Source organism: Notamacropus eugenii, chromosome 6 (genome assembly GCF_028372415.1).
Source record: "Notamacropus eugenii isolate mMacEug1 chromosome 6, mMacEug1.pri_v2, whole genome shotgun sequence".
NCBI lineage: Eukaryota > Metazoa > Chordata > Mammalia > Diprotodontia > Macropodidae > Notamacropus > Notamacropus eugenii.
Window position 1 is genome coordinate 92,935,157 of NC_092877.1, and position 27,992 is coordinate 92,963,148.

The window sequence follows — 27,992 nt, forward strand, 5'->3', positions numbered from 1 at the left end:
AATACATATAGCCAGGTTGAGCAGAATTCAAAGCCAGTAAATAATTGTTTTGAGACCCTTTGAACATATGTTTCCCCTAAAGCAAACTCATTTTTTCCAAATATGAATTTCATGTAGGAAGGGAATAAACATTTATAGAATGCTTTGAAGATGAAAAACTACTTATAAGAACACAAACTGATGACTATATTTTCCAAATGCCAAATCCCTGAAAGGATTATTTCTGACAACAGGTCTCTAAACTCAAAGCAATTTGTCAGTTTTGAAAAAAAACCAACAACACAAGAACTTTAAACATATTGCAGCAAATCATGTCTAAAATAATTGTGGTTTAGAGAAAAGGAGAGAGGAAGATGGAGAAAGATTGTAAAGAAAACAGTAGTTAGAAAGCAGAAGTGGAGAAGTATAGCTTAGCAGAAAGAGAATGAAGAATCATAATGGAGTGATAATCCTAACAACATAGTGACCATTTATGTCACTTTAAGATTTATGTCATACTTTAAGATTTGCAAAGTATTTTTACAAATATTACCTGACAACAACTCTGGGAGATAGATATTATTATCATTATTCCTATTCTACAGATGAGGAAACTGAGTCAGACAGTTAAAATGACTTGCCCAGGGTCACACAGCTACTATACGTCTGTGACTGAATTTGAATTCAAGTCTTTCTGACTGGCAGTTAGGTGGTGCAGTGGATAGAGTGCCAGACTTAGAATCAGAAAATACTCCTCTTCCTGAATTCAAATCTGTTTACAGATATTTACTAGCTATGTGACCCTAGGGAAGTCACTTAACCCAGTTTGCCTTGTTTTCTTCATCTCTAAAATGAGCTGGAGAAGGAAATGACAAACCACCCCAGGATCTTTGCCAAGAAAACCCCAAATGGGGTCATGAAGACTTGACCACGACTGAGAAATGATTGAACAATACCTTCCTGACTCCTCATCCAGCACTCACTGTGATACCTCATAAGGAGACCCCAGCTTTGACTCGTTTTATTCATTAGTAGTTTCAGGAATTTCAAAGATGGAAGGGAATTGGGAGTCTATCCAGGCCAGCCTTTATGTGAACAAAAATTCCTTTTTCCACATCCTCAGAAAGGTATGACTCAGTCTCTGTTTGGAGAGAAGGGAGAACCCACTGGCTTATGACTCAGCCTATCTTTTGAAGAGTTCTTTTTGTCAGCAAGGTTTTCCTGCTGTCAAGCTAAAATCTACTTCTCTTCAGCTTCCACCTCCTTACTCTTACTCTTGGCCTTGGAAGCCTTATAATCATAGAGTGGAGCTGGAAAGCACCTCAGAGGCCCAGGTAGTCCACCCTCTTCATTTTACTGGTGATGAATCTGAGACTGAGATATTAAGGGACTTGCCCAAGGTCGTACACATAGTAAATGTCAGAGGCAGACTTCAAACCTAGGAGTTCTGTCTCCAGAGTCTGTGTTTTTTTCCACTGTAATATACTGCCTTCCACAGAAAACAAAGAACACTACATATGGATAAAGAACTGAACTTGGATTCAAGAAGACCTGAGTTCAAATCTTGTCCCAGATACTTGCTAGCTGGCTCTCCTAGCACAGAATATGGTTTGTTCATCCGTTCTTTTGCTGGTTGTGCCATGCTACCAATGCAAATTGAGCTTGTAGTTCACTAAAAAAAAACAAACAACCCTCCTCTTTTTTCCAGGAACTGGTGTCTCTCTGTGCTTTCCTATGCTATACTTTTAAAGTTGATTTTTTGAAAATCTAAATGTAAGGTACTTTGCCCTTTTGCCTCTTAAGTTGCATGCCATTGGGTTTGGCTGGTAAGGAGAGCCTTACAACCTTTTTGGGTCCTGATTATCATGATTCAGTTCATTATCTACCCCTCCCATCATAGCGTCAGTTACAGATTTAATTAGCACACCTTCTGTGTCTTCATCCAAGCTGTTCATTAAAAATGTCACACGACAGGACAAAGACAGATCCTTGGAGTACTCCACTACAAAACATCTTCCAAGGGGACATCAACTCATTAATGGCTACCTTATTTAGCCATTTTTAATCAGGATCATTCAATGGTTTTGAATCCATCTAACCATACTATCATCTAAGCTACCTCTCCCCATCTTGTACAGAAGGAGAGAGTATGAGAAAATTTGTAAAATGCTATGTTGATATCTAACTTTATTATGACATTCCATGACTATCAGTCTTGAACCTCTGGGATCAAATATAAAATCCTTTGACATTTTCAGCCCTTCATACTTGTCCTTCTCCTTCACTCCACCCCCAGCTTTCCAATCTTCTTACACTCTATGTACTCTGTTCCTCAAATCCAGTGACACTGGCCTCCTTGGTCTTGCTGGAACAAGGTACTCCATTCCCTGCCTCCAGGCGTTTTCACTGGCTGTCTTCATGTTTGAAAAGCTCTCCCTTTTCATTTCCACCTCCTGATTTCCTTGACTTCTTTCAAATCCAAATAAAATCCCACCTTCTACAGAAAGCCTTTCCTTAACCCCCTCAATTCTAGTGCCTTCTATTGATAATTTCCAATTTAATCTCTATATAACTTGTTTATTTGTAGTTGTTTGCATTTAGTCCCACCTGTTAGACTCTGAGCTCCTTGAGAGCAGGGCCTGTCTTTTATCCTTCTTTGTAAACCCAGGACTTAGCCCTATGTATACCATATAATAGATGTTTAATAAATGTTTACTGACTGGCTGAGATTCAATTTAAAAAATATTTTTTAACAATCTACTATGTGTCTGAAGAGAGGTGAGTCTGGTACAACGTTGGTCTTGATGAAGCCATCTTGCCTTTTAATGATCCCAGCTTCCTTTGACAAATACTAACAAACTATTCTTTTAGCTTTTAAGATCACAGAATTTTGCCAGGAATAGAAGTTGAGTCCAATGTTAAGGTATTTCATTTAAATTTATTTTTGGTAGGCATCTTTGGGTTTTGAAACATTCCCCAATGCCCAAAAGGAATCTAGGCAAATTGATGAGATTTAGAAATGCAAATAGATTTACAAATTAACAACAGATGAGTCCATAAATAATTTGCCAAGTAGGAACCATTCCATTCCATCAGTCTGCAGAAGCCTAAACACAGAAGGAGGCATTTGCGCAGTTCTTAAAGACTAACAAACCAGCATCATGAGACTGTGAGAAGAAGCAGACCTCAGAATCTTGGATCTTTCTTGGAAGGTTATCAATTAAATCTCTGATTTTTCAAAGTTGAGATCTTCAGGTTGCCATCAGCTATATTGTGATTAATAAATGGATAATAAAAATGCTCTTATCATTCCTTGCATTTCATCAGCTTTTCCACAACTGAACTTAAATGAAGAAATAACTATTCCCTTCTTCTTAAGGGTCAATAATTCTTCTTTAAGTATTTTTTCAGCAGTTCATTCAGTTGTTTAACTGCTTTCATGCATATTCTAAACAAGATACTGTATATTTGCAAGGTGAATATTCTGCAACAAAGAAAAAACACAGGTATTTTCCCAAAAGTCCAAATTATCCAAAGCAGTCAGTCTATTCCTTGATTTTCTCAAAAGGTTAACCTGTAAAAGGCAATTATATGGAAAACATTATTCTTACAAAGCATTTGTTAAATGCAATTTATTTGGTAAATATAATTTAGAGATGGATATTTACTAAGCTTAGAATATTAGTCTAGAGACTTCATTCTTGGGATTCACCTCCTGGTTCTCTTTTGTTCAATTTTGTTTTACTTGCCTAGGTTACACAAGACCACAAAGCTATAAAAAGCCTCATCCCCTCCCTTTGTTTAAAGAAAGGTCTTTGCGAATTTAATGAGAGACAACCAGATGATATTTCCAAGACATTCTTCTCTAATTTCAGCCTTTGTGATAGTTAATAAGTAGGTCCATAAGAAATTGTCTTCCCTTAGAAATTCCTATAATTTTATGAATTTCTCTAACCCCTTCTTGGTCCCCAAACCAAAGTTTCTAAGTTGGTATTTGGCTCCTCAGATTTATCAAGAAAGTCACTCCACTAAGGTGTCAGAAAGTCCAATCTCCTTTCCACTGGACTGAATCCAAAATATATTTACAAGGTTCGATCATCTAGAGAAAAGACAGTTTACAAAAGGTAAATCATCTCTAGGGTCCTTTCCGGCTCTAAATACTTTAATCCATTCCATTTGAGTCTAATGGAGTACCAAATGCAATGCCTCCCTAGGGCATTATCTATCCTGTAAATCTCACAGATTTATTAGTAGGACTTTAAAGGAATTGTTTATACTGCTTTTTAAACTAAGGTAATTTGTTGGTTGAGATAGTTCCAGATTTCACATTCTTGACCAAAAGACTGTTTGAAGCCTGTAGGTCTTCCCTAAAGCAGCCATCTGCCTATTGGAATCAGTCATGCCCAGGGATTTCTAAGTCTGACAGAACTTTATTTCTGGGCTCTCCTAAGACATTTGACTCACCCATCACCCAAAACTTCTTCATCAAAGGCTTTCACCCAATCAGCTGAAGTCTAAGAATAATTCCTTGCCCACATTTACTCAATTTTTGTCTTCATACACCCAGATATTTAACCTATGGCTGTAGCTATACGAGTCACACTCTGGGCTCAGCCCGTACCACACAAAGAAAGATCTGTTTCCATGGTTTTTCTCATGATAGTAAAGCAAAGGCTTTATCTCCCCATAATTAAATCCTCTTCACAACTGACCACAGCTGATTTCATTTTTCCACAATTGGGGAATGAAAAATCGATTTGCCCATAATCCTAAAAGATAGACTTTCTACCACGTGAAGCAAATCATGCTCACCTGACAAGCCAAAGAGTGCTGAAATTATAGTGCAGATTTTCTATTTAAAATTTTTATTTAGATTTAATATAGTGACAGATCCTTGTAAGCTCTGAGCCTAGATACTTTATTGTATTCAGTGATGTGGGCCTCCATAAATCCCTTGAGCTATTGAGCAGCCTATAATCAGAGACACTTAACTAACTCACTAGTATAGGCCATAGATCTATTGCCTTAAGGTTGCTTTCTATTTTGGGAATAGAGGTCCACAGAAATTCTCCTGTGAAACCTGCTGACTGCAGCACTAGATACAAATACACGCGGAACACATTCATCTGGATTTCTAGGCTGGAGGACTTAGTAAATTATTTTTAATCCTTTTTAAAAAAATAAATCCTTAGTGAATATTGCACATACTCTTCCCTTCCTTACCCTTTGACAGAAGCAACCATTAGCATGCAGTTTAAAATCTAAATGATGGTTCCAACCAGGGATATAGTGCCCAGGGATGAATTGAAGTCTTTTAGGGGCACATAGAGTTTAACAAACGAAAAGATTAGTTATCGATCAGTTGTGGCACTCTGAAGAAATATTGATTTTGTTTCATGTCATCTAATTCATAAGAAGCTGGTTTTCCAAGGTCGCTACCTTTTACCTTCTGACCACATAACAAAGGTAATTTTGAGGAAAGCATACTTTTGTTTCTCCACTATAGTGCTACGTTGTGACCTCATTGTGGTCTGGAGGTGACCGTAGCTTCTTCCAAACTTTAGAAGCTGGGAACGTTTTGAGTACTGGACATAGAGCTGTTTCTAGGGCAGTGCAACCAGGACTCTGCCACCAAAGCACCGAAATTTAGGGGGTATTTTTGATTCACAAAAGCAACATGAAAGCATCTGTTTTATCTAGTTTAACAGGATAACTAGTTAAAATAGAAAACTAATGGATGGTCCATTTCTTGCCAGACCCTAGTTGATGCCCTCTCCCAATACCATGGTTCATATTATGTTCCCTCTCACTGCTCCTGGGGAAAGTATTGAGAACCTTCTGTACACACACACACACACACACACACACACACACACACACACACACACACACACACACACTGGATCTGTCTTAAGTTGATTTGAAGTTTAGCACTGTTTGCTCTCTGGTGTTTCTTATGAAGCTTGCCCAAGTCTGAAAAACTAGTTATATTTCTGATAGGCCACATGACCACTTGGGGGTGGGAGGGTGGGGTCATAATAATTCATTATACTGTATTATAAACCTGGGGAATAATTACCTATATGGAGAATGGAGTATTCATTCACAGGGATAAGACTGTAAATTCTTGAAGCATTACAATATACATGGTTTTACCCACTCACTTCAATAATGAGAAAAAGAAAACTGAATACTCACTCACTGTGAATGCTGATCTTTCCAACTCACTGCAGAAAAGATGTTCTAGTTCTGATATGGGAGGGAGTGCTTCTTTTGCCCCTGTGAAAGTGGAGGGTCCTCTCTGCTTCGTGGCCCCTGGTTTACAGAAGAAAGCCGTTTAAATTCATCTTAGTAAAGAGCACTTTAAGTCAAGCAAATCATAATAACAGTGATGATGATGTTGGCTACGACAATGACAATGACAATGGTGATGATGACAGATGACGACAGTAATAACATACAGTAGTGTGGCACAGGAAGAATGCTCAGATTTACCCTTGCCGAGGGGCCATACAGAGTATTTGCGGATTCCACATGGAAATTAGGAAGCCTGTTTCCAGCCGTGTTTAACTAAGAGGCTGGTACTGGGTTAGGAAGAGAGTTCTTTTAATTGACTGCAGAGCCAAAACTCCATGGATCTACCAAAGACATGATCTGCCCCTCAGGGTTCCTCTTCCTGACTCTAGGACCAGAGCTCCATCCACTGTGCCACCTAGATTCTTGGGACAAGTCCAGGTGAACTCATGGATTTCAGAAAGTCTTAGGAAGCAAGAGAAGTAGTCATGACAGTGTCCACTGGAGTAGCCATAAGCACACAGGTGCCGAGGGAAGAGAGAGTAGCCACCAGAAAAGATTATTCTTGGATCATGCTTGGTAACCAATCAGGCTGTGCTCAGTAGGGATGAAATGTAAAATGGGTAATTATCAGAAATGCCAAATTGCATTGTCTTGATGAAGCCTACTACCATCTTCCAGCAGATTTTAATCTGACTACAAATTAAATTTCTAAATCTTTTTAAAATTGTTCTCTTAATGAATTCTATGAGTCTCATGCTTATAATTGCTTTCTGTGTGAGAATAAAAGAGTGTCCTACACTTGATTTACATGATGTATTGGTACCTATTTTACTCTCTCCCCCTTCCATTTGGGGGAAACCCTAGACTAGAGTCAAAGATAGAATTGTCCCCAAAGCAGCCAGAGTTGAGGGGTCATGAGTCAAAGAATGTGAGAATTGGGGAGCCTATTCCCTACTGAGAAGCCTGGTCACCCAGGAGCTGAGATCTGGGCAAACCACAATGGTAGGCAAAGGACAGCAAATGGAAAAGGTCACCAGATCCTGTAGCCTGCTAAGTAGTGCCTAGATAGCAACTAGACTACATGAGCTTTTATTTAGCACTTTAAAGTTTACAAAAGGTCTCACATGTTTTCTTACTTGATTTTCACAAGGATCCTATGAGATAGCTGCCATTATTTTCTCCTTTTTTTAGAAGAGGAAACTGAGGCTAAATTATGTTGTCTTGCCTAGGGTTCCATAGCAAGTGTCTAAGGCAAGGTTTGAAGTCAGGTGTTGTTGATTCCAAATTCAATTCCCTATCCACTGCTTCACCTACTTTCTTCAAATACCCCATACTCTAAGATGAATAGCAAAAGCCCTTTCTGTGGAGGTAAATAATTAGAAACGTGCATTAATTAGGGAATGACTAACGAACTATGTATATGATTGTTTTTGAATACTGTTGTGTTGTAAGACATGATGTTTTAAAAAAAAACCTCTCAGAAGACTTATATGAACCGAAGCAAAGTGAAGTGAGAACCAGGAAAATAGTACACACAGTAACAGCAACATTGTAAAGATAAACGACTGTGAAAAACTTAGTTAACTGTGATCAGTACAATCGTCCACAACAATTCCAAAGAATTCAAGATTAGAAATTATATCTATCTCCAGAGGGAGACTTGCTGGACTTTGAGTGTAGATTGGAGTATATTTTTTCTCTTTATTTTTCTGGCTTTTTTTCTTTTTGTAACAAGGATATATGTTTTGCATCACTTCATATGTATAATGAGTATCATATTTCTTGTCATTTCCATTGGTGGGGAGAGAGTAAATGGAGGGAGAGAAAGAATTTGGAAATGAAAAATTTTAAAGACAATCCCCCCAAAAAAAGAAAAATTAAAATGAATAACAAATACATGTAAATATGTTGTTCTTCCTTAGGGCTCAGAATTAGACTCATGCAAAAGAATTTGCAGCAAGTTAACCACTAATAGGATTAGAGGTGTCATAAAATGTTGTGGAAAGAGTTCTGGCTTTGGAAGCAAAGGACCTATGGTCTATATACTGCCTCTGCCATTACCTGTCTTACCTTGGACAACTCATTTAATCTCAGCCTCATTTTCCACAGCTATAAAAATGAAAGGACTGTACTATGAATTCTTTAAGGTCCCTTCTAGCTCTAAATTTATGTTCCCATAATCCTAAAATTATACTATCTCTTTCCTTTTAAAGGCACTCAGTGATTACTTTTCAAGATATCTCAAAGAGGGAAGATCCTCCCTAGAAAGGAAAAGTAACAGAGTATTAACACACAAAAAAGAGACCAAATGTCATGTGTCCTTGATAACAAGTGACATGTAAACCTATTTTCTTATCTTTGATATTTTATAACCCTAGAGGTAACTTTAGTTAGTGATTCTTTATCAATATCAAGCCAAGCATAAAACATGGAGATGCTAAAGATATTTCTCCACTATTATGAAGAATAGCTTGTATGAAAGTCAAAAGGAAGAGTTACCAGTAGGTGATCAAGTTCTACTGACGATGCTTATGTGAGCAGATGACATTGTGCTGAGTCCCAGAATACTTCAGGACTTCTTAAGTGAAACTAAGACCACTCAAAAAGGCTGACCTAGTAATGTACTTGGGAAAAAATTCAATTGAAAAATATGCAATTATGCAGACTATGAGATGCAGCTGGATCAAATGAGATCATTAGTACATGTATTTTGGGCAGACACTGTAACTGGACAATGAGCTGGGTCAAAAAATTGACTAAGAGAAAGAGAGCAAACTGGTCATATTTTGGAAACAGTCCAGTTCTTTCAAGGATTCCAAAATATTTTCTGCCACTAGAGTCTATCATTTTAAATTCAATAATCTCTCAACAATATTCTACTGGCTACAAATTTCAGAACGCTGCAGTCTCAGAAGAATTAAACTTTCAGGTGAATCCAAAGAGTTTTGGAAAGATGTGATTGGTGCAGTTGGTGTGGTGTGTTACCAAAGATATCTTGCATTCAAGCAATATTATAAGAAGTGTTCTGAAGGACACCTGTACAAATATAAGGTATTAGTAGTAGGAACAATTGTATTAAGGTATAGCAAGACAGGAAGTTTGGTTAAAAAAACTAAAAAATAATTAGCACTAGAATAAACTACTAAAGGTAAGAGATTTTAACATCTCTATCTATAGATGTCTAAAAATAGGACAAAACCACCTGTTTTGGAAGGTTTAAATCAGTTGCTAACAGTTAAGTAGTGCATAGGCTGCTGAGCTTGAAATCAGGATGCTAAATCCTGCCTCAGACATTTACCAGCTTTGTAATCCTTTGTAACCACTGTCTGCATCAGTTTCCTCATCTATAAAATGGGGATAATAGCAGTACCTACCTCCCAGGGTTATGAAGACCAAATGAGATAATATTTGTAAAATACTTTGAAAACCTTAAGGGCTATGTAGATTTAAAGCGTTTTTGGAAATTTTAAAGTATGACTATTATCAGTTAGTATTGTTTAGTAACTTCAGCAAACTATAGTGAAGTTTACAAGTACCAGAAGAGTACTTGGAAGAAAAGTGACACCTGTCAGAACCAAACCTAAGGCTGAATTCTAGTACAAACCATTGTTCACATACAGAAACAATCAAAAGATGCCCTGCTGTGCCTGTAGGTTTGGGTTTTTTTTTAAATTATTCTCAAAGTCTCTCACTCTATTCTGGGAGCTGCAGCTCCCAGATACAAGATAGGATAATATTTAAAACTCTATAAAACTCAACAAAAACCAAATATGAGCTGTCTTTCTAATTCCTTTCTTGAGAATATGTAAGATAAGCAGATTTCTTTTAAAAGTCTAGAGTGATAAGTTTCCCTCTAAAAATTGCTTTTCTAAAAAAACACCCTTATCCCCTAATACCATTAACTCTCTGCCACTAATCCTTTATATATCTCTCTGGGCAACAGAAACAGTCAAGAAATATTCAAGGACTTCACATAGAAATGGTCAAGACTCTGAATCAAACATTTCTTTGAATTTATCAGAGGGCTTAAAAGAACTAGAAAAAGGAACAGTCTCAGGCACTGTTTTGCTTGCCCTGCCTGAATTTAGCTGACAAAACTATTTTCTCAGCAGCAAAGCCTTTGATTAAAAATAAGGTTCCATTCCTATTATGTTCTCAGATAAAGCCCCAATCACTGTCACCAGTGAGATTTTTATTTTCTCTGTGTTTAATCCTGTTTTCAGAGCACACTTTGTAAAGGGGGGTGGGGGCAGGAGAAATTGAAATCCATGGCATCTGGCATTCTGGCTTCTAGTCTCAATTCATCATACAGTATTTTCATGGCCACTGAGTACATATTCCTGTCCTTTTTTCTCCATCTTATTCTTAAAGATTTAGGAATTAGAGACAAGGAAATGCAATCACTGCAGGCATACTAGGTTCCTCTGTGTTTACTTCTCACCTCTATGACTTAGGTGATTAGCTTGTTTTTTTTTTGATTTGTGAATTTAAGAAGAGATTATTGAAACCTAGGAGAAAAGAGTTCAAGGTCATTTTCTTTCTCCTCTCTCCAAATTTCTAACCTATAAAATGGAGTTAAATCCCCCTGACATAGTGAGGATCATAATACTTGGAGCTGAAAAGAACCTTAGAGATCATCTAGGTAAAATCCAACCCCTTCATTTTACAGATGAAGAAATTGCCTGAAGGCACCCCAATAGTATGTAGTAGGATCAGATTTGAACTAAGGTCTGAGGTGCTTCCAAGGTCATACAAGTTATATAGTTATTGGGATAATATAGCATAATATATGTAAAATATTTTGATAAATAAAATGCACTCTATTTGTAAAAATCATTATTAGCTCTTTTTTAATGACACTCTGGGTTCTTTTGCTTACTATTTAACCTTTTTTGTCTTTTCCCCACTTGCTTAGGTTGGGGTGGGGTGGGGGTGGAGTGTAGGGCAAGAAGTGGAAGGGGCATCATGAAAGTCAATAGGAAATTCTTGGAAGATTCTCAAGTATTTAATTTTCACATAAGCACCCTTTCCAAAAGCAGTGGTGCTCAAGTTACCTTCACAGATTTCTTTGGTCAAGGATAATATATTCAAAACCTCTTTGGAAACTAGCACTGTTATTTTTTTAAACCTTTCTGCTGAAATTCTTTGCTGTACAGCCAACTTTCAACATGAGTCCTTTCCATTCCATAGCAACCATTCTCTCTCAAATCTTAACATCTTTCTTGACTGACATGAGAATTCAGCCGAGCCACAGCAAAGCGTATGCATAGTTCTGACCTTTTCATTCAACTCAGAGAGACATTCCATGGCAAGTGGCACTTTGTGGGCAAAAGAACAGACTATGGAATCACAGGACAGATTTCCATCATTTGACTTGCCAATGCAAATTCACCACCTACCATTCCCAAAGCTCCATCTGTCCTGTGACCAGTGATCCTAAACCTACCCATCTGCTCCAAGTCTAGATTGTGTGTAAATTAAATGAGAATGTTAAAATATCTGACTTTCATTTGTTTGTCTGCCTTGGAAGAATAACTGCTACTAAGGCTTTCCTTGAACAACTTATCCAATGGAAACATCTGTAGTAGTCAGTACGCTGAACCAATGATTAAGCTACTATTACATTCCCATTTAAAATGTCCTCGTTAGTGAAGTAATGAAATTAATGAATTGCTCACACCTTTCATTATTTTTCTGCTTTTGGATGGGTATTATGAATAAAGACAAATGATAGGAAATCCTTGAAAGATTTATCATTTTTTTCCTACTCCATTTGCCAATGGCACACTGGTACGTGGTGATAAAAAAAAGTAGTATACATTCTTCCCATATATAAAGTTTAGAGTTTAATTAGCAAATGTACTTGTCCCCAGTTGTCTGTAGCTACCTACTCCTCATCAAAGTCAAAAAGTTTTCCTTTAAAAAAAAAAAAGGAAACTTTCCACTCTCCTCTTTTGGAATCCACTCTTATAGAGCAGATGGTTATAACTTTGACTGTTTGATGTATATGAATCTGAATTATAAGAGTCATAAATATTATAGTTAAGCAAGTGAAAAATTAAATTTTCATGTTGCCTGCTTGCAGGACATCTGGCATCAGTAATTTGTCTTCCCTCCTGCAGGAAATTGAAACCTGTTCCATCCCTGTTTTCAAATATCAGCCACAAGTATATTATAAATGCTAACCTTGCACTGATGCTCTCGATTTGGGCTCCAGATAATGGCAACTCTAAATTACTAGGTGATGCACTTGTTCATGATATTTAGCTACTGTTTCACACTGAAATTTAGTTGTCTTTGCTATAGTTCACACCCATATTCATGGCATAAGACGGCTTGTCTAGTGTTGTTTCTAATTTTTTGTAGCTAGGATTCATGTTGCCAAGCATCAGTCTTTCAGAAGAAAACTAGATCACCTTCTATTTCCAGAACCAGATGGATGAGAACAAGTAGGGATATATAACAGGGATAGGTGACCTATTACAAGTACCACCTACTCAGCCATATGCACCTCTTGGGGTTTTTTTGTCCCCTTCCTCTTTCTAGCCCTCCTCTATTTCTTTTCTCTAACTATACCACTCCTTTTCTCTTTTACCACCTTTCTTCCTTTCTGTCTTTCTTTTCTTTATCCCTAGGACTAGTGCCATCCACCCCAAGGGCTAATGGCATTCATAGTCATTACTGACTCTCTTGGCTACGTATGTGTGAAAGCTGGAACTTTGTCAATGTGGAAATGACAAATTTCCAGATTATATATATAACCTTCTTTCCCTCTCTCCTTCATACCTCCTATGAATGTTGTTTTTTGGTTTACAAGCATATTATCCACAACAACCAACCTTATGAAGTAGATAGTGCAGGCATTATTGTTTCATTTTAAAGATGATGGAATTGGGAATCAGAGAGCTTAAGTGATTTGCCTAGCCGAACTACAATTAGCTGACCATAAACCCAAGATTTCTGGATCTAAACCCAGTAATTCTGGTCAACGACCCAATTACATAAAATGTATATGGTGCCTTGAAATGAGCTAGTGGTTTTGCTTATTCACATGCTTTTCTTTCTCTTTTACACACCTGTTCTAAAGAGGTAGAAGCGAAACAAGTATATTAAGTATCTTAACATGGTTACATTTAAAATTTTTTTTGTCAGTGCCTGACCATATAGTAAATGTTTAACAATGGATCACATTAAGTTCCTGTTAAGTAAGTTATATAAATTTCTTTATAAATTTTTATTAATTTATCAATTTAATTTTTAAAATTTCTTTATTAATTTTTTTAGTTTCCAAGTGAATTTTATTTGTCCTAGGCTAGATTCACTAGTACAGTTTCGTAACATAAATCAAACCTAAAGAATTAGCAGATTCAGAAATAAATCTGGTAGATTTCTGGAGTTAAATTTCCAAATTGACTTTTTTTTTTTTTTGTAACATGGGACAGTGTTCTCTCCCTCCCTCAAATTTGCTAAAGCACTTTGGCTTTATCTGCCTCCCCCATCCACCCCAGTCATACAAACTTGCATTTTACTTATCTCAGTATATTTTGTATCCTGTCCAGTAGAATGTAAACTTATGAAAGGGAGGGAACATGTTATTTTAACCTTTTGTATCCCCAACACCTACTACATTGCCGTACAGATAACAATGGCATGGTCTTCTTTGGCAACGAAAGACAAATGTACACTTAAAACATATATGACTTGAATTGACAGAATAATACTATTGTGATATCACTTTGCTTTTATATTTTAATTCAGTTGAATTATTGAATACTTAAATATGTCAATGGAGAAGATGTCATTGATGGGATTATTTCCTCTGTGAAGCCAAACTTTCTAATCCTGTGACATGTCCTCTCATAAATCCTTTATGAAAGATCTGCATAATAATAGACCAGAGGTCTTCAGCTGAGGTCTCTAAACATTCCTTGGTTACTACTGCATTTCTCAGCTCTTTCTTGTCTTATTTCTTGCTTTTGCTACATTACAGCCATTACTCCTTTTCTGATCATCTATTTTCCAAATGATATATTTTACACTACTCCTTCCACGAAAGTTATGATTGGTAATATGCTGCATTCTACAGTTTATTTTACACCAGGTGATGGAGCATTCCATAAAATCACTTTTCTTTTTGAATTTGGGCGCACAATGAAACTCTCTACCAACCTTCTTTATTTGCTTTTCCAAGGAGAACTTGTGGGCTACCCGTGATCTAGTTTCAGCTTCTTTATTTCTTCTGGTTTTACTTATAGTGAAAATGTCCAATTTGAAATTGTTCAGTAATGTAGTAACTTACTGATCAAGTGATCATAGATTTAGAGCTCCAAGGCACTTTCCAACCATCTAGACAAAATTCCTCATTTTACAAAGGAGGAACAAAAGCCAACAAAATATAAGGGACTTGTCCAATATCTTAAGTGTTTGAGAAGAGAATTGAGTCCAAGTCTTCCTGTCTCCAAGTCTATAAACCTTTTTATTCTGCCACACCAGATCCCCCACCTAGAGTATCCTTTTCCACTACTCAGCTCCCATCACTGAAAATTGTGGAAACCAAAGAGGATCATATAACACTGTTAGCCCTTTCAAAGTTTTCAGCACCCACCAACTAATCTACTAGTGATAAACTTTTTTCTACTTAGTTAGGCTGGTTCTCAGACAGTAGGCACAATCTGTTGTCATGACCATTCTTCCATCTCAGTAAAACCTGTCAGAGTTTATTGTTTACTTTCATAGCTGTTAAGAACCTAGGGTCACCTTCACACCATGATGAGGTATTAAAATTTCCATAGTACAGTAGAATAGGACTTATTTTTCCCTATATCTTTATAAAATCATTCATGCAACTTATTCTGTAGCCACATAAAATACACCACGTTGTAGGCATAGAAAAATTTTAGATAGGGAGGCGGAGCCAAGATGGGATAGGGGGGCAGAGCCAAGATGGCAGAGTAGAAAGACACACATATACATAGCTCCAAACCCACAACCCATAGAACATCTACAAAGAAGTAACTCACAGCGAATTCTGCACCCAGAGGCCACAGAACATTGGAGCGAGGGAGATTTCTGTTCCAGAGAGACCTGCAAACCTCTCACAAAAGGTCCTTAGCACCACAGACTGGGCGCCGGGACTGGGAGCTGAGTACAGCCCTGCCGTGGCCGCGGCACCGAGAGGAAAAGATCCGAGCAGGCTTCAGGGACGGGATTTCCAGTGGCCACGCGGGTCCCTCCACCCACAGGTGACAGGGGTCGGTGAGAGGGTCTCTTTGGCGGGTCGAGAGGGGAGTGGGGTGCCCCCATAACTCAGGCCCCCTCGGGAGGCAACAGTGGAGGTGGGAGCAGACCGCGGCTCCCCAAGCAGGCAGGAGCCTGGATCCATTCTTGAAGGTCTCTGCATAAACCCCCTGAGGGAACTGAGCCTGTGAGGCGGCCCTGCCCCGACCTGAGCACCTAAACTCAATCTCACACTGAATAGCAGCCCTGCCCCTGCCCAAAGCACTGAGGCTGGGAAGCAGCATTTGATTCTCAGACCCCAAGCGCGGGCTGGGAGGATCCGGAGGTGAGGTGGGTGTGAGGAGAATATTCAGAGCTCAAGTCACTGGCTGGGAAAATGCCCAGAAAAGGGAAAAAAACCAAGACTATTGAGGGTTACTTTCTTGGTGAGCAGGTTTCTCCTCCCCTCCCTTCTGATGAGGAAGAGCGGTGCTCACCATCAGGGGAAGACACAGAAGTCAGTGCTTCTACATCCCAGCCCACTCAATGGGATAAATTCTGGGAAAAGGTCTTAAAGAGCCCAAACAATTTTCAAAATCATGATAGAGAGGTGGAGGAAAAACTGGGAAGAGAAATGAGAGAGATGCAAGTAAAGTATGAAAAGCAGGTCAACACCTTGCTAAAGGAGACCCAAAAAAATGCTGAAGAAAATAACACCTTGAAAAATAGGCTAACTCAATTGGCAAACGAGGTTCAAGAAGCCAAGGAGGAAAAGAATGCTTTCAAAAGCAGAATTAGCCAAATGGAAAAGGAGATTCAAAAGCTCACTGAAGAAAATAATTCTTTCAAAATTAGAATGGAACAGATGGAGGCTAATAACTTTATGAGAAACCAAGAAATCACAAAACAAAACCAAAAGAATGAAAACATGGAAGATAATGTGAAATATCTCATTGGAAAAACAACTGACCTGGAGAATAGATCCAGGAGAGACAATTTAAAAATTATGGGCCTACCTGAAAGCCATGATCAAAAAAAGAGCCTAGACATCATCTTTCATGAAATTATCAAGGAAAACTACCCTGAGATTCTAGAACCAGAGGGCAAAATAAGTATTCAAGGAATCCACAGAACACCGTCTGAAAGAGATCCAAAAAGAGAAACTCCTAGGAACAATGTGGCCAAATTCCAGAGTTCCCAGATCAAGGAGAAAATATTGCAAGCAGCTAGAAAGAAACAATTCAAGTATTGTGGAAATACAATCAGGATAACACAAGATCTAGCAGCTTCCACATTAAGGGATCGAAGGGCATGGAATAGGATATTCCAGAAGTCAAAGGAACTACGGCTAAAACCAAGAATCACCTACCCAGCAAAACTGAGTAGAATACTTCAGGGGAAAAATTGGTCTTTCAATGAAATTGAGGACTTTCAAGCATTCTTGATGAAAAGACCAGAGCTGAAAAGAAAATTTGACTTTCAAACACAAGAATGAAGAGAAGCATGAAAAAGTAAATAGCAAAGAGAAGTCATAAGGGACTTTACAAAAGTTGAACTGTTTACATTCCTACATGGAAAGACAATATTTGTAACTCTTGAAACTATTCAGCATCTGGGTACAGGGTGGGATAACACACACACACACACATGCACACGCACACACACACACATAGAGACAGAGTGCACAGAGTGAACTGAAGAGGAGGGGATCATATCTTAAAAAAAAAATGAAATCAAGCAATGAGAGAGAAAGATATTGGGAGGAGAAAGGGAGAAATGGAATGGGGCAAATTATCTCTCATAAAAGAGGCAAGCAAAAGACTTTTTAGTGAAGAGAAAAAGAGGGGAGGTGAGAGAAAAACATGAAGTTTACTCTCATCACATTCCACTAAAGGAAGGAATAAAATGCACACTCATTTTGGTATGAAAACCTATCTTACAATACAGGAAAGTGGGGGATAAGGGGATAAGCAGGGTGGGGGGGATGATGGAAGGGAGGGCACGGGGAGGAGGGAGCAATTTGAGGTCAACACTCTTGGGGAGGGACAGGATCAAAAGAGAGAACAGAAGTAATGGGGGTCAGGATAGGATGGAGGGAAATATAATTAGTTCTTACACAACACTACTATTATGGAAGTCATTTGCAAAACTACACAGATCTGGCCTATATTGAATTGCTTGCCTTCCAAAGGGAAGGGGTGGGGAGGAAGGGAGGGAGGGAGGGCAGATTGGCAGACAAGGGCAATTAGAACACTTGGTGTTTTGGGGTGGGGGGAGGGGACAAAAGGGGAGAAAATGTGGAACCCAAAATTTTGTGAAAATGAATGTTAAAAGTTAAATAAATTAATAAAAAAAAAAGAAAAGAAAAATTTTAGTAAAAATGGAAAGTAAGACATTATTCAAACTCCTTATACCCGCCTACACACATGGAGTTTAAAACAGCATTCACCTTTTGTGCAATATGTGAACAAAATTTTAAAATTATCACAGCCAGTGAGAAAAACATAAACTGTTATGTTGGCTGAAATAAAGACTATAAACACTCAGAGAAGGATGTATGTATTCATATCCCAAAAAAAAGAAGAATACAGAAAATTGACCATTCATCCAATTACTCTTCTCTTACCATGGAGAATGGGTTCTTACTAATCTCCATTTATTTTCTTTCAGCCAACATTCTTCTCTTTTGCTCTCAAGATGAATAAACAAACTTGGTGGATGGAGAATGGTGTGATGTGAATTTGTGTCAATGTTTACTTTATGATTCAAGAACCACTATAAGAGAGGTTCTGAAAAGTACAGTTGGAACTGACACAACTGTGTTGCTGAGGTATGTCATTCAGTCTTGGCTTTCTTCCAAATTGTCCTTCACTCGTGTTACTGATTCTCCAGAGGACGATACTGACTCTTTTTTCTTCCCATTTCCAGAGACCCCCCCCAATCCATCATTACATAGGGAAGTCTCAAAGATGGTACCCAAGGGAAGTATTATTTCCTTTCCATTTATTTCTCAGAGAAAGAACAACTTACAAGCAGAAAAAAGTCTTTACACTGAGAGAATATAAATAAAAGGTAGAATTTGATTCTTTCACCTTTAGGACTCAAATAGATTCTTGATTTAAAAAAAAACATAAAAGGCTACAATCCTAGACCTCGAAAGGCAATGATATTAGGAGCATGTTGATAGAGTTAGAAGATTTTTAGTAAAATCTATGGAAAATAAAAGCTGACAGATAGATTCTTTTGCTAATAAATTAATGAACATGTAAATATATCTTGTGAAGTTAGCCAGGTCTTTTGAACTTAAATTACCATGAATACTTGGAAAGACAGGGGAACTATTGACTTTTCCTTCAAGGAAAGCTTAAACATCACAAGTTATGACTTGTAAAAAGAAGTGACTAAGATAGCATGGGTCAAGCTGTTATCAGGTGATATGCTCAGCACCTTTGTTCTCACTCCCCAACCTAGAGAGTTCCATTAATAAATTTACCATGCTTAACTCTACTTCGGGTGTATGGTTTTTATAAATCCACATACTACAGAATTTTTATTCTCCTTTCTCATATCTATTGCTTGAGGCAGGTGATGGCACAATGGCTAAAGCACTGAACCTGGAGTCAGGAAGACCCAAGTTCAAATCTGGCCTCAAACATTTAGTGAATATGCGACCCTGGACAAGTCACGTAACCTCTGTTTGCTTCAGCTTCAACTGTAAAATGGAGATAATAATAGTACCTACCCCCCAGGGTTGCTGTGAGGATCAAATAAGATAATATTTGTTAAAAAAAAAAAAAGTGCTTAGCATGGTACCTGGCACAAACTAGGCACTGTTTAAATACTCCCTTTCCCTCATCAATACGCCCTACTCTGATCATCTGATCTCAGTAACTATCATGGGATTTAGAGCAGGAAAGAACCTTAGAGAGCTTCTAGTCTAACTTCTAATTTCACAAATTAAGAAACTGAAGTCCAGATAGAAGGAAGGACAGACTGGGGGGAAGAGGTATTCAGAATGCACTCTGTCTTGGGGTGGGCAGAGGGGAGAGATAGGAAGAAAATCTGGAACTCAAAATCTTGTAGAAATGAATGCTGAAAACTAAAAATAAACTAATTAATTTTTAAAAAAAGAAACTGAGGCCCAGAGAGATTGTGAGTTGCCAGGATGGCACAGGCAATTAATCAGTATTAAAGTCAAGATTCCAACTCAAGGTTATCTGACTCAAAATCAGGTTGCTGAACTCTGTAGCCAGTGCTTTCTACTACATGACACCACCTCTCATCAATAACTTCAGAACTCTTCAATGCCAGGGTAATTATTTTTCAGTTACTAGCATTTCTACTAGCCTCTTTGTATGATCTTTTTTAGGTCCAGTCTAATATTTTTTTCCACTGGGCAAAGCAGAATCTATGAGTCCACCCTAATTAAGAAGCCTAATAGAAGTCTCTTGGTCTCACTTGCACCTCATAATCTCCTGCAAATCTCTAAACAGAAACAGATGCAGCTACAAATGCAGTTGAGGGTTTGGGTTTGGTTTGGTTTTGCCAGCTTTACAACAGTCAAGCATATAAGTATCTCAAGAGGGAATCGAGCCCAGGTCTTCATGTCTCCAAGCCTAGCACTCTATCCACTCTGCCATGCAAGATGCCCCATTTAGGGCACCCTTTCCCACTACTCAACCACCATCACTGTAGAAACAGAAGGGGACCACATGACACTATTTGTCATTTTGTATTTTTGCTCTGTCCTGCCCAAAGTCTTCATCATCTAGTGACTAAACAATTAGTGATGGATTTCTCCCTACTTAGGCTGGTTCTCAGACAGTAAGCACAATCTGCTGTCAGACCCATCTTTGCAGCTTGGTAAGACCTGTCAGAGCTTGTTGTCTACTCATATCGCTATTAAGAACCCAAGGTCACCTTCAGACCTGACTCAAAATGCCTTTTCTCTTTCCCTCAGGTTAGAGAAATATGGGAAGACAAATAAGAAACTTTAGTCACTATATTCATAATTCTGCTGCCCTCTAATAATCAAATATACAACTTTCCACGGTTATAAACGCAATGCCTCGTTTATAGTAAGCACTCAGTAAGTATGTATTTAATGAAATTTGTGATAGAGTCATAGGATCAGAGGTTTTTAACATGGAGTTTGTGGACTTGTTTTTTTAAAAATACTTGGACAAAAATATTTTAAATTAATTGGTTTCATTTGTATTTCTATGTCTTTTACTTTATATCTTTAAAAACATGATTCTGAGAAGGGGTCCCTAGGCTACACCAGACTGCCAAAGGGGTCCATGATGCAAAAAAGGCTGAGAACCTCAGCTTTATGGTGAGTGAAGTGAGCAGAACCAGAACATTGCATACAGTAACAGTAACACTGTGAGATGATTAACTATGATTGACCTAGCACTCCTCAGCTATGAGGATCCAAGATAATTCCAAAAGACTCATGATGGAAAATGCTATAAGCATTCAGAGAAAGAACTATGGAATCTGAATGCAGATCGAAGCACAGTATTTTCTCTCTCTTTTTTTTCTTTTTCATGGTTTTTTCCTTCTCTTCTGATTTTTCTTTCACAACATGACTAATATGGAAATATGTTTAACAAGACTGCATGTGTATAACCTATATCAGATTGTTTGCTGTCTTAGGGAGAAGAGGGAGGAAGGGAGAAAAAACTGGAATTCAAAATCTCCTAAAAAATGAATGTTGGAAACTATCTTTATATGTAATGGGAAAAAATAAAATATTACCCTCCCTCCAAAGAAAAGAACCTTTGATCTAGTCCAACACCCTCACTTTACAGATGAGGAAGCTAAGACTCAAAGAAAATTAAGTAATTTGCCTAAGGGAACACAGACAATAAGTGGGAAATTTGAGATAGAAACCCTAGTTCTCTCTCTCTAAATGCAGAAGAACTTTATTCTGAATCAGACTGTCACGACTCTGGACAGTGGGTTCTGAAGGAACTTTCCTAATTAGTTCAAAGAGCTATAAGCAAAGTCAGCCAGCAGAGGCTGTGCTGACAGCCTCTCATTTACTCTCATTAGGTGCCTCTTATTCCAATACAATGACACTTAGGAGAGGACAGAGGGGACTTTTTAATTGGTGCTATTACGAGCTCTCTCTATACAATGATGTTCTCCATTAATAGAGAATCTAAAGAATTCTATGCCCACTCTACAATTACTTCTCACAATTCTCAGAAGTAATGGTATCTTGTCTCATTTAAAAATAAATCTGAAGTTCCCTCCTTACTGCCTTTTCCTTTCTTCCTACTCACATACATTTCTCCTTGCCAGTTAAGCAAACTTACCATTATTTAAGGAGGCAGTTTTGATTTTAACTGTCCTCTCATACTAGACAAATTAAACTGAATTTCATAAGCCCACAGCTTCTTTTTTCCAGATGTGAGGCCAATTTAGATGAGTTCAGTTCTCTAATCAGTTCTCACTCTTAGGATTGAATCTTTGGAGATACTTTAGATTTTTTTTAGCAGTGGTTCCAGAATATGAGATGTAGCACTCACCTGAAATAACATGAATATTTAACATTCTTCTCAATGTCTCAGAATCATTTCCTTTTAAGAGAGTAGAGGCAGGTTTGTACCTATGATCTGTTCAAAGAAAAGAAATTGCTAAGCATTTAAATGAGATATATGTACACACATTCATAAAAATATATATATATTTCAAACAAATATGTGAGGAAATAGGTTATCTATAAAAATTACCTGAGAAACTTGAAATTAAGTGCTCTCCGAAGATATTATTTTCCATTTGCAAATATTGGTTCATTCTGAGATCAGGGCCTTCTTGGCTAACACTAATGAACATAGATATGTTCAGTCTAATAAAGACCTCTACCTATTATGTTCAGTATGCCAAATAGTTCTGCTACCTAATAATATTATTCTGGCTAATAGGTGGGTGACATAGTTCTGTAGTGTTAGATTTAAGAGACTGAACCTTCAGATGCCATTAACTTCATCCTAGACACTGCACAATTTATAGAGTGGTCTCCAACAGGACAGCAGTGTCTATGACTGAATCACCCAAATTGCTAGATTTCTTGTAGGTGTCTAGGCATATGAATCAAGGTGTGTATGATATATACTTGTAGCAAATGAATTTTTAAATAAACTATTAGGAAGCTAAATATTAATTAATCATGACTACTTCTGTGGAGTCTCAGAGAAATCTGGAAACAAAATGAGGCACAATTTAGATTAAGAGTTAAAATCAGTCTTAGATCAGTAAGGGACAGTAGCATATAAATGTTTAACAAGTGCTTGTTGAATTGGTTTGATGTCACAGATCCTCTAGTTCAGGGTTTCCCATGGCACTGACCTACAACAAATTCTTACCAGTCCATAAAACTTTTACTATCAAAGGTTCCTACCTATAAAACCTATAAACTTAAAATCTACCTTATTTTTCTTCTCCTTTGTTCATCCTGCTAATCCCACTCTGAGTTCCTTTTTCTTTCTACCCACTCACTGTGTGTTTCAGAAAGTATGTGGTCTATAGCAGAGAATTCTGATATTTCACTGGCCCACAATATAGCTCGTCTTGAAAAATATTAAGCTAATTCAGCTCCCTCCTTTTATATATGACAAAATACAAACATTTACTTACAATCTGGTATCCTTTTCATGAGTCTTCCACTATATGTCATCACAACTAAATCTATCCTAGTCCATTCTCTTAGGGAAAACAGTCTTCGGTTTTCCTCAAATTTTATCTTAGAATCAAAGGAGCATATGTTGGATGCAAGGCTTTTGTATCTAGAATCGAAAGGGTCTCAGATAAACTTAGACTAAAAAAGTCATTGTAGGCTTTGTTCCTTGTTCTTTTCTTTTCTTTTTTTAGTTTTATCAATTTATTTGTTTTCAGTTTTCTACACTCATTTCCATAAGTCTTAAATTTTCTGTCCCTCCCTTCCTTCTCTCTCCCCAAGAAAGCATGCAATCTTATATGGTTTCTATACATACATTCTATACATTCTTATTAATGACATTTTCACATTAGTCAATTGCATAGAGGAACTAAAATGAATGGGGAAACCATAGGAAAAAAGAAACCAAAACAAAATCTAACACAAAAAATATTCTGCTTCATTCTGTGTTCCAGTTCTATAGTTCTTCCTCTGGATGTGGATGGTATTTTGCCTCAAGAGTCCTTTGGACTTGCATTGCTGTGAGAAGGGCTAAGTCTACCAGAAAATTTCCTAGAACACTGTGGTTGTTACCGTGTACAGTGTTCTCCTGGTTCTGCTCATTTCACTCAACATCAGTTCATATAAGTCCTTCCAGGCCTCTCTGAAGTCTTCCTGTTCATCATTTCTTACAGCACAATAGTATTCCATTACATTCACATACCATAACTTGTTCAGCCATTCCCCAATTGATGGGCATCTCCTTGATTTCCAGTTCTTGGCCACCACAAAGAGAGCTATTATAAATATTTTTGTACATGTAGGACCCTTTCCCATTTTTGTGATGTCTTTAGGATATAGCCCTAGACGCAATATTGCTGGGTCAAAGGGTATGCACATTTTTGTAGCCCTTTGGGCATAGTTCCAAATTGCCCTCCAGAATGGTTGGATCAGCTCACAGCTCCACTAACAATGAATTAGTGTTCCACTTCTTCCATATCTTCTCCAACATTTATCATCTTCTTGTTTTGCCATGTTAGCCAATCTGATAGGTGTGATGTGATACCTCAGAGTTATTTTGATTTGCATCTCTCTAATCAATAGGGATTTAGAGCATTTTTTCATATGACTATAGAAAGCTTTAATTTCTTCCTCTGAAAACTGCCTGTTCATATCCTTTGACCATTTATCAATTGGGGAGTGACTTGTATTCTTGTAAATTTGACTCAGTTCTCTATATTTTAGAAATGAAGCCTTTATCATAGATACTAGCTGCAAAAATTCTTTCCCAGTTTTCTGCTTCTTTCCTAATCTTGGTTGTATTGGGTTTGTTTGTGCAAAAACTTTTCAATTTAATGTAATCAAAATTATTCATTTTGCACTTCATAATGTTGTCTCTCTCTTGTTTGGGCATAAATTTCTCCATTCTCCATAAATCTGACAAATGTACTATTCCTCACTACCCTAATTTGTTTATAGTGTCAGCCTTTATACCTAGATCATATATCCACTTGGGCTTTATTCTTGTGTATGGTGTCAGGCATTGGTTTATACCCACTTTCTGCTGCACTATTATCCAGTTTTCCTAGAAGTTTTTGTCAGCCAGTGAATTCTCATCCCAAAATCTGGGGTCTTTGGGTTTACCAAATGGTAGACTGCTATATTCATTGACTACTGTGTCCTGAGTACCTAACCTATTCCACTGGTCTACCCCTCTATTTCTTAGCCAGTACCAAGTGGTTTTCATGATTGCTGCTTTATAATACAATTTGAGATCTGGTAGGGCTAGGCCACTTTCCTTAGGATTTCTTTTGATTAATTTCCTTGATATTCTGGACCCTTTTTCTTCCAGATAAATTTTGATATTATTTTTTTTGGCTCTAGAAAATAATTTTCTGATAGTTTGATTGGTATGGCACTGAATAAGTAAATTAAATTAGGTAGAATTGTCATTTTTATTATATTAGCTTGGCCTACCCACAAGCAGTTGGTGTTTTTCCAATTACTTAGATCTGATTTTATTCGTGTGAAAAGTGTTTTGTAATTGTGTTCATATAGTCCCTGGGTTTATTTTGGCAGGTAGACTCCCAGATATTTTATAGTGTCTACTGTAGCTTTAAATGGGATTTCTCTTTCTATCTCTTGTTGTTGGGCTTTGTTAGTAATATACAGAAATGCAGATTATTTATGTGGGTTTATTTTGTAACCTGCAACTTTGCCAAAATTGTTTATTATTTCAAATAGTTTTTTACTTGATTCTCTAAGATTCTCTAAGTAAATTATCATATCATCTGCAAAGAATGATAACTTACTTTCTTCTTTGCCTATTCTAATTTCTTCAATTTATTTTTCTTCTCTTATTACTAAAGCTAACATTTCTAGTACCATATTGAATAACAATGGTGATAATGGACATGCTAGTTTCATCCCTGATCTTATTGGAAATGCATCTAGTTTCTTCCCTTTGCATATATGCTTGCTGATGGCTTTAGAAAGATACTACTTATTATTTTAAGGAAGGCTCTATTTATTATTATGCTCTCCAGTGTTTTCAATAGAAATGGGTGTTGTATTTTGTCAAAAGCTTTTTCTCTATCTATTGAAATAATCATATGATTTTCATTAGTTTTCTTGTTGATATGATCAATAATGCTGATAGTTTTCCTAATATTGAACTAGCCCTGCATTCCTAGTATAAATCCTACCTGATCATAATGTATTATTCTCATGATAAGTTGCTATATTCTTTTTGCTAATGTCTTATTTAAAATTTTTGCATCTATGTTCATTAGAGAAATTGGTCTATAATTCTCTTTCTCTGTTTTGGATCTTCCTGGTTTAGGTATCAGAACCATATTTGCATCATAAAAAGAATTTGGTAGGACTCCTTCTTCAGCAATTTTCCCAAATAGTTTATATAGTATTGGAATTAAGTGTTTTTTAAATGTTTGATAGAATTCACTTGTAAATCTGTCTGACCCTGGAGATATTTTCCTTGGGAAAAAATCATTGATGGCTTGTTCAATTTCTTTTTCTTGGATGGGGTTATTAAAGTATTGAACTTCCTCTTCTGTTAATCTAGGTAATTTATATTTTTAAAAATATTCATCCATCTCACTTAGATTGTCAACTTTACGGGCATACAGTTGGACATAGTAATTTCTAATTATTGTTTTAATTTCCTCCTCATTGGAGGTAAGTTCATCCTTTCCATTTTTGGTATTGGTAATTTGGTTTTCTTCTTTCTTTTAAATGAAATTGATCAAAGGTTCATCAATTTATTGATTTTTTCATAAAACAAATTCTTATTTTTATTTAGTAGCTCAATAGTTTTCTTAATTTCAGTTTCATTAATCTCTCCTTTGATTTTCAGTGTCTCTAATTTGGTATTTACTTGGGGATTTCCGATTTGTTCTCTTTCTAGTTTTTTCAGCTACATACCCAATTCATTGATCTCCTCTTTCTCTATTTTATTCATGTAGGCATTCAATGATATAAAACTTCCCCTAAGAACTGCTTTTTCAGTATCCCATAAGTTTTTGTAGGTTGTCTCATTATTGTTACTCTCTTGAATGGAGTTGTTGATTATTTCTATGATTTGTCATTTAACCTGCTCATTCTTTAGGATTAGATTATTTAGTTTCCAATTAATTTTTGGTCTATCTTTCCATTGCCTTTAATTACATATAATTTTTATTGCATTATGTTATGAGAAGAATACATTGACTATCTCTGCCTTTCTGCACTGTATTGTGAGGTTTTTATGCCCTAGTATATGGTCAATTTTTGTATATGCACCATGTAACACTGAGAAAAAAGATATATACTTTGCTATTCCCATTCTATTTTCTCCAGAGATCTATCATATCTACCTTTTCCAGAGTTCTGTTCATTCCTTAACTTCTTTCTTATTTTGAGGTTAGATTTACCAAGTTCAGAGAGGGGGAGGTTGAAGTCCCCCACTAGTATAGTTTTGCTGTCTATTTCTTCCTGTAATTCCCTTAACTTCTTCTCTAAGAATTTGGATTCTATATTACTTGGTGCATATATGATATGCATACATGGTAACGATATTGCTTCATTGTCTATAGCAGGATATAGTTTCCTTCCTTATCTCTTTTGATTAGATCTATTTTTGTTTTTGTTTTGTCTGAGAGTAGAATTGCTACTCCTGCTTTTTTTACATCAGTCGAAGCATAATATATTCTGCTCCAGTCTTTTACCTTTACCCTGTGTGTATCCCCGTTTTGAATAAGTTTCTTGTAAACAACATATTGTTAGATTATGGTTTTTAATCCATTCTTCTATCTGCCTCCATTTTAAGGGAGAGTTCATCCCATTCACATTCATAGTTATGATTAGTACCTGTATCTCCCTCTCCATCCTATTTCCCCCCATTTGTGCTTTTAATTCTTCCTTCTCCCTTCCACTCCCCAAGAGTTTTAATTTTTGACCACTTCCCTCCCTTCTGTTAGCCCCTCCCTTTTATTCCCCTTTTCCATTACTACTTCTTCCTTCCCTTTTAAGCCCCCTACCTTTTTCTTTCCCCTTTCCCCTACTACTGCCTTTAGGGCAATTTAGATTTCTATGCTTTACTCAGTTTGTTTTTCCCTCCTTGAACCAAATCAGATGACAGTAAATCTCAAACAGTGTTCATCTCCTTTCCCTCTTTTCCCCTACTATAATATGTTTTTTTGCCTCTTCCTCTGATGTAATTTATCTTTTTTGCTTCCTCCTTTTCACATCTCCTTTTACAATCCCTTCTCACCCTTAAACTGCATTTTTTTGTCATTACATCAGTTAATTTTTACCCACTCCCTCTATCTATGTATATCCC

The 27,992-nt window shown here is 37.0% G+C and overlaps 1 protein-coding gene across 1 annotated transcript in view; it reads right to left on the reverse strand.

Annotated features, from left to right (window-relative positions):
- Positions 1-2,897: 2,897 nt before the first annotated feature.
- TMEM156 (transmembrane protein 156) overlaps positions 2,898-27,992 on the reverse strand; it is a 57,881-nt gene continuing 32,786 nt past the window's right edge. The window contains exons 5-7 of the mRNA XM_072620494.1: positions 22,029-22,115; positions 6,178-6,294; positions 2,898-3,553 (exon numbers count right to left, since the gene is read on the reverse strand). Coding sequence (XP_072476595.1) covers positions 3,549-3,553; positions 6,178-6,294; positions 22,029-22,115 — 209 coding nt within the window. The 3' untranslated portion in view covers positions 2,898-3,548. The remainder of the gene's footprint in view (positions 3,554-6,177; positions 6,295-22,028; positions 22,116-27,992) is intronic.